The sequence below is a fragment of the Solanum dulcamara genome, chromosome 2 (genome assembly GCF_947179165.1).
Source record: "Solanum dulcamara chromosome 2, daSolDulc1.2, whole genome shotgun sequence".
NCBI classification, from domain to species: domain Eukaryota; kingdom Viridiplantae; phylum Streptophyta; class Magnoliopsida; order Solanales; family Solanaceae; genus Solanum; species Solanum dulcamara.
The window spans coordinates 1,643,085-1,651,544 of record NC_077238.1 but is presented as its reverse complement, the minus strand read 5'-3'; the positions used below and the strand labels follow the sequence as shown (position 1 = coordinate 1,651,544).

The 8,460-nt window shown below is 32.8% G+C and overlaps 1 protein-coding gene across 1 annotated transcript; it reads left to right on the top strand.

The window, feature by feature from the left end:
- Positions 1–3,531: 3,531 nt before the first annotated feature.
- Positions 3,532–6,571, top strand: LOC129879922 (receptor protein kinase-like protein ZAR1). Its single transcript, XM_055953668.1, has 2 exons — positions 3,532–5,315; positions 5,441–6,571. Exons 1-2 carry the CDS (start codon positions 3,836–3,838, stop codon positions 6,109–6,111), a joined length of 2,151 nt encoding a protein of 716 aa, XP_055809643.1. The 5' UTR covers positions 3,532–3,835; the 3' UTR covers positions 6,112–6,571.
- Positions 6,572–8,460: the final 1,889 nt, after the last annotated feature.

The window sequence follows — 8,460 nt, the reverse complement described above, 5'->3', positions numbered from 1 at the left end:
TGACTTGGATTTTAGGTCAATTTGACTCATTTCCGTGACTGCTCCTTTAATCACGCCAAAATTAAGAATGTTGAATAGATCATTTGTGATTATTTGCGCATAAGAGTTCGAGAAAGGATTAAAAGGCAATGGCAGAGCCATGATTTTAATAAGGGGATTCAAATTCTGAAAAAGTAGATATAAAAATTAATCGAAGGGGATTCAACGTCTATTATTTATACATAAAAATTTATTTTAACTATATATAAATAGTATATTTTTTCGTCGAAAGAGGCTCGGATGAACCTCCTTAGCCATAATGTGGCTCCGCCCCAACATTAAATTTTATGTTCTCGGACCTAGGTCCCTTGTATTTTTGTTGGAGATTATTTTCGTTGCTTTAATCAATTGTGACCTCTTATCAGGGGCGGAGCCAGATAGAATAGAGGGAGTCATTCGAATCCTCTTTAACTCGATGAAAATTTATATTATTTATGCATGATTAAAACAATATAATATAGGTTGAACGCCCTTTGACTTCTTTATATGCTTACTTTAATGAAAATCTTGATTTCGTCATTACCTCCTATCATACAATGACAACATCTTACTATTGCGTTTAAACTTTTCTATATGTCGTAGAACGTCTAAAAAATAGTTCGATACATTAATCTTTCGCTATATACATAATTTGAAAAATGATCGGATTACATCAAGTCTTAACGTACATCAACTGGTTTGACATTGAAAAAATAAAGCACAGTTGATTGATCGATATATCAATCAAATTTACTTAGAGATTCTTTTTTTATTTTCAAGTCGACGTGGCGTCTATTTCATTTGGGATATAATTATAAATACGTTAATTGGGTCCAACTTGTATATAATAGAGGCAATGTTTAAAGTAAAACAAAGAAAAACAAAACAAAAATGGGAAGCATTTCTTAGACAAAATTATTGGATCCACATGTACTCTATATTAATATTGAGAATGCAAATATTTCATACAATAATAATAACATATTTCGAATAATTTCATAAATATGGTCCGAAGATGGTAAAACATATACAAATATTATTTTTATTTTTGTGGAATAAAGATATTTTTTAGAAACTTTTGATTTTTTTAAAAAAGTATATTCAACACAGAATAGAAAGAAAGAATATTTCAACCAACACAATCTCCTATCGATTATATATCTAGAATCATGTTCTCAGTAAATTGTAGATGTGTGACGTCGTTTTTAACCATATTTTTTCAATACTTCTTCAACATGCATTTACCCCACCTCAAACTATCACAACCAACTTCTCACGCCTTCTAATTTGATAATTCACATGTCAAAATTTTTATATTTCTCGTTTATTTTCACTTATCACGAGAATTTGAGCTTTTTCTCGAGATATGATAAAAGGCACGATGTAGTGGGCCTACCCATGGATGAACCGGGTACGGACCGGTTCAATCGTCGGTTGTCCGGTTTGCTACTATGGAGCGTAGTTGTTAATTATTCGGTTTAATTAATTAATTGATTAGGTTTTTTTTTGTTACAAAAGTTATATCTTTATTTTTAAGAATAATTTAATAGTTCAAATTTATTTCTATACTATCAGAGCATGGAAGTTTAATTTTCATTAAGAAAAAGATTAAGGCACGGGGTGATTTATGGGTCGAATAAAGCATGGAGTAATTAATTAATCAGTCAAAGTGCATGCTTTTATAGAAATCTGTTAATTATTATTTAATTTTGCTAATTAAACAATGGATTAACTTACCTCAATTGTCCAACAATATAAAGACAATCCTTACTGTCAAATGTGGTCACTTTTTTACCAACTTTATATCTTGGCCCTACATATCTTCTTGTAATTCTAGTCCCCCAAAAAACAAAAAAAAAACAAAAAGTGGTCCTCAAATTTTGTTTATTATTACAAAACTAGCTAGATTGTACTTTTACCAATTTCTTGATAAGCCTGATGTGTTCTTAGTTGTCATTGCTTTAATTTTTTATCATAAGGTATGGTTCATCACTTGGTACATATTTCCAATTTTCTAGAAAGAAATAAGATTTAAGTAAAGGAATTTGATTGGATATATAGATTGAGAAAAGACAATAAAATTTAAAATATGTTTTTGAAATTTACAATGAGATTTCAATGACTATAAAAATATGTCATCAGTGTGTGAAATGACTTTTGCTCGACGAATTAAAATTATGTCAGAATGATAGATTGATGATTCTAAAGAGTTCTTATAGACTATGTTGGGGACTATTAGCTAGAGGAGTGGTGTTTGTAGTGAAACCACTTGCAAAAGAGGAGAAATCGGCCAACGATGACAATGTTTAGCCTATTTAATCAAATTGATAAAAATAAAAAAAAGGGCAGTCTGGTGCACTAAAGCTCCCGCTATGCGCGGGGTCTGGAGAAGGGCCTGACCACAAGGGTCTATTGTACGCAGCCTTGCCTTGCATTTCTGCCAGAGGCTGTTTCCAAGGCTTGAACCTGTGACCTCCTGGTCACATGGCAGCAACTTTTTAATCAAATTGATAAATATGTAAAAAAAAAATTCATTCTTTTAATTTTATCTTCAGATATCACATATATGATATCTGAATGTTGATTTATCATATATTGGAGTTGAAGAAAATTTTAAAAGCTCGATCATTCGCTGATTCTAACTAACTCAAGTGTCGATGATTTAATCAGGTTTGATGTTTATACTAAAAATTTGATTAAATTGTCAGTCTCAAATTCAATAAAAGAGAAGGATTGTGGTACCTAACAAATAACATAACTTTTATTAATTTATGATGAATTCTTATAATACAAATATCAACATGATGTATTCATCTAAACACATATTATTTCGATTATCCGAAATGTGATGAAAGTTTATGCAAAATAATAATAATAATCGCCTAATTTTTTTTACACTAGGGTATAGAAGTCATGATTAGAGTAAAAAATTTATAGATAGTTGAACATTGTCTTATTTTTTTATGGAACTAGGCTTGGTGGCAATTCGAAGCAATGTGTCTATAGTAGTATTAGTTCTATTCATGTAGTTTCTTGCTTTCGAAATCTGTTACCATTTGTTGTTTTTAATATTTCTTTTTTCTAAATGCTATGTACTTTTTTTCTTATTAGTTTAAATACTTTTTTCAACTATCGTTTGTTTTTCTGTAACCACTTTGATTTGTTGTATTTGAGCCGAGAGTCCTTAAAAAGCGTTTTTACTATCTCCATGAGATATTGATAAAATTTAGGTATATTCTATATTCTGGAGACTCCATTTATTAGATTTGACTATCATTGTTGTTATTTCATCTATTCCAAATCTGTTTTTTTCTAATAACAATAATAACATACTCTGTGAAATTCTATTAAATAAAATTTGAGAGAATAAAATATACACAAATTTTATAATTGCTTCATAAAAATAGATGCCTATTTTCGAAAAGAAAAACAAGAAATTGTCCCATTATATCAACCCCACTGCATTGATATACTATACATTAAAGTTTCTTTTTAGTTCTTTCTTCTGTTTGTTTTTCTAAGTTTAAGAAAAACATTAATCTATTTTCCCAACGTCTTTATTTGCTTTGCTGAAATCAACTTTACCTTTCTTCAACAGAGAGAGGGAGAGAGAGAGAGAGTGTACACAGTACCCCCTTTTTCTTCTTTCCACTATTTTCACTCTCAAAAGTCTAACCTTTCACACTCTCTTTTTCTCTCTTAAGCTCCACTCTTGGTTTTCTTGTGTACAAAAAGGTAAGGTCTTTGAGACACCCTTCTTGTTTCTGAAAATTTTCAGCTGTCACTGTTCTTGATTTCATCAATCTTGTAGATAAAAATGCAATCTTTTTTGTGTTTCTGCGTTTTCTTGATTCTGTATAGTTGTTGTTGTGTTTTAGTGAGTTCTTTGAATGATGAAGGTTTAGCTCTTTGGTCATTCAAGAAAGGTATTGGACAGGACCCTGAAGGGTCACTGAAAAATTGGAACTTTTCAGATGAAACCCCTTGTTCTTGGAATGGTGTTACATGCAACGACCTTAAAGTTGTATCTGTTAGTATTCCTAAAAAGAAACTCACTGGGTTTCTTTCTTCTAGTCTTGGATCTCTTAGTGAGCTTAGACATGTTAATTTAAGGAGTAATTTGTTTACTGGTAGTTTGCCTGTTGAGCTTTTTGAAGTTCAAAGTTTGAAAAGTTTGGTTCTTTATGGGAATTCCTTTTCTGGGGTTATACCTTTTGAGGTTGGAAAGCTAAATTACCTTCAAACTTTGGATTTATCACAAAATTTCTTGAATGGGTCTGTTCCTATAACATTACTTCAGTGTAAGAGATTGAAGGTTCTTGATTTAAGTCATAATAGTTTTACTGGTGTTTTACCAGTGGGGTTTGGGGGTAATTTGTCTGCATTGGAAAAACTTAATCTTGCATTCAACAAATTTGATGGTACAATTCCAAGGGATTTGGGAAATCTGTCTAATTTGCAAGGAACTGTTGATTTGTCTCGTAATATGTTTAATGGTTCGATTCCGGCTAGTCTTGGTGATCTTCCTGAGAAGGTGTATATTGATTTGACTTATAACAATTTGAGTGGTCCAATTCCACAAAATGGTGCTCTGATTAACAGAGGACCTACTGCTTTTATTGGAAATCCTTTGCTTTGTGGACCTCCGTTGAAAAACCCGTGTTCCGCACAAAGTGAGGCGAGTTCACCGTCCTCAGAACCTTTCTTGCCTAATAACTTACCTCCCTTAGATGGTGCTGGAGGGGATGGGAATGCTAGAGGTCTGAGTAGAGGTGCTGTAATCGCGATAATTGTGGGGGATGTAGTTGGAATTTGTGTTATTGGGTTGCTATTCTCATATTGTTATTCTAGAATCTGTGCTTGTGGGAGGAAAAAGGATGGATCTGGCTTTGGTTTTCAGAAGGGGGGAGGGAAAGGAAGGAAAGAGTGTTTATGTTTTAGGAAGGATGACTCAGAGACGTTATCGGAAAATGTTGAACAATATGATCTTGTGGCACTAGATAATCAAGTGGCATTTGATCTAGATGAACTTCTCAAGGCATCTGCTTTTGTTCTTGGTAAAAGTGGCATAGGCATTGTGTACAAAGTTGTGCTCGAAGACGGGCTTAACTTGGCTGTGAGGAGACTAGGTGAGGGTGGTTCGCAAAGATTTAAGGAATTCCAGACAGAGGTAGAAGCAATTGGAAAACTAAGACATCAGAATATCGTGACTCTTCGTGCCTATTATTGGTCTGTCGATGAGAAACTACTGATATATGACTTCATTCCAAATGGAAACCTTGCCACTGCAATTCACGGTAAGCTTCAAACTTTGGCTGTTGCATTCTTGCTTATCGTTTTTTCTTTGATTTCTATAACTGTTTTAAGCTTTCGCGATTATTAATTTGTTGACTTATCTTTTTGCCTGTGTATCAACTCTTAGGTAAACCCGGTATGGTGTCATTTACGCCTCTTTCGTGGTTGCTTCGACTGAAAATAATGAAGGGAACTGCAAAAGGTTTGGTTTATTTACATGAGTATAGTCCCAAGAAATATGTTCATGGTGATCTAAAGCCATCTAATATATTACTTGGGCACGACATGGAACCCAAAATCTCCGACTTTGGACTTGGACGTCTTGCTAATATAGCTGGAGCATCCCCTGCATTGCAATCCAACCACATGACCTCTGAGAAACCCCAACAAAGTAAGCAAGGCAGTGCACCATCAGAGTCCGGGACAGTTACGTCAACTACAACTTCTGGTTCTTGCTACCAAGCTCCCGAGGCATTGAAAGTGGTGAAACCATCACAAAAATGGGACGTTTACTCATATGGAGTGATCTTGCTTGAAATGATCACGGGAAGAACCCCGATTATCCAAGTAGGTTCTACAGAAATGGATCTTGTGAACTGGATTCACTGGTGCATTGAAGAGAAGAAGCCACTTTCAGATGTATTGGACCTGCATCTAGCTCATGATGCTGATAAAGAAGAGGAAATGATCGCTGTTTTGAAGATTGCAATGGCGTGTGTTCACAGCAGCCCGGAGAGAAGACCTTCAATGAGACACATATCTGATGCATTAGAAAGACTACCACCTTCCTCTGAATGAAACAATCAAACAATGTCCTTTTCACATTCTCTTGGTTAGCACTGAAGCTTCACATTGCAGAGGATTGCAGTATCTAACTGATAGCTATGGAAAACAATCACTGCTTGGCGCGATACATATTGACTAACAGTAGTAATCTCCACTTGTTTGTGAAGGAAAGTCTGTTTGAATATTGGCCTTTCTTGCTCTAAATTGCAAGCTTTTTGTTGTCTATTTGTTGTTATACTTCTATTGATCAAGAACATAAAATATTTGTTTTCTCTTTCTTATTACTACTACTATTCATCTTTGTTTGTCAAATGAGTATGTAAATAACTATTGATTGTCAAAACAATAAATAAAATGGTGCAAGTCTTGGTACTATTTTTGTCAATGTTCTTTATCAGTAAGTGAAATTCTTTTAACAAATGGATTAATGTCTTTTAGTATTACTAATAATAAATGCATTCTGTGACAGCTGCATGATTTTGTCACCTACCCTTCTCAGTTCTGTCTTTTTTTTTTTACTTGAAAACAAAGCTTCTTACTTGAAAACAAAGCTTCTTATGCATGTAGTTTGAGGAATGGTCGGACCACATCGTGTCTTATGTACGCATCTTTACTCAGGGCGGAAAATTATATTGCTTATATATGGTTAAAGTTATTTTTTATATGTATATAGCAGATGTTGAACCCTTTTGGCTTTTTCGTATGTTTACTTTTTCATATTGTGAACTCTCTAAGTGAAAATTCTAGCTCTGTCACTGAACAACCTTGCATGTATTGTCTGCAAGAGTATATTATTTTTGCGCCTTGAACTCCTGATCTCCTAATCACACGTTGACAATGTTTACCGTTGCTCCAAGACTTCTTTCTTAACATCTATACACGAATATTATGAAAATTATTTGCCTATCAAGCGACCTAAAAGATAATTTTATAACCTTGAAAAACACATGAATGAGCTTTTTATAAGTAATTGTTCATACAGTAACAATATAACAAAAGATAATTATAAGTAACTGTTCATAAAAAGTTAAGATCAATATCCTAGAAAAACACATGAATGAGCTTATTATTTGGATGCATGCGTCAATTATAGGTAAGTATTTTCCATGATTTTCAGCCTAGGATGCCATCTAAAAATGTTTCTTGAAGGAAAAAAGAGGCTAAAATTAATCATGAGAACAAAATGCAAATAAACAATTGTGGACCATTTTCAGATTACTTTCAGTACATGTGTTTTTGTACAAATTATCTGTTTGATTCTTGATTTTTTTCCCTTTTTAGGTACATCAAACAAGTTATTGATGATTGATTGTGTCATACTATCAATCCCTTAAAGGAACATGTTTGATATGAAAAGATTTCACACAGCTAGCTTATGATCTCAAATACTTCCTTTTATTCAATTTATTTGTCTTACTTTTATTATTTATTTATTTTAAAAAAGAACGTCTCCCCCCCCCCTTTTTTGCAATTCTTTAATTTTAAGTTTGTACATGACATATTTAAGACCATAGAATTAAAGAATATTTTGGTATATTCTACATATTTTTAGTTTAACACCACAAAATTCGAAATATTCTTTTTACTTTCTTAAATTTTGTGTCAAATCAAAACAAACAAACGAATTAAACGAAAGAAATAATATACATTTGTATTCTTGTGATGTAATATCATTGACTCTGTTTCAGAATTTAGAGTTAATGAGTTCAAAATTATATATCGATAGAGTCTTTCATGTTCTTTTTTCTTCTGCGCACACACACATATGGAAAAAGATCTGTGTTGTCGTCACACACATGTTGTCATTAAACAAGATCCGTGAAGAAGGGTTGGCTGATGAGGACGGATCACAAAGAAGGACTCCATGATTCTAGATTGACAATCTTCTGAAGAAAGTGTGTACATGATATATGGGACATGAAAGTAAAAAAGCTCTATAAGGCATACTACAAGTTACATGATACATGCATTTGTATAACACAAGTTACATGAAACATGTGCTTTTGGACTCGATGATAATGTAACCAGTGGGACAAGTTTAAATTATGTTTATGCAGATGGACCTCTTATTATTTTTCAATATAACTTTTTCATATTCCATACAATGATCAACTTCTTGGTGATGACTATAAAGCTAGCTATAGTCTATAGAGCACATGAACTTTGGCCAAAAGACAATAATGTTTTACAGATACATTGAAGCTTATTCACCTTTTAGTAGGTAGCTATGCATAGAGACATATAAAGTATGACAACTTTTAGAAGTAATAGTATACTTAGGGTGTGTTTGGATGGAGGAAAATATTTTTTAAATTTTTTTATATTTGGTCTATCAAAATTTTCTAAAAATGTTTTCTTTAG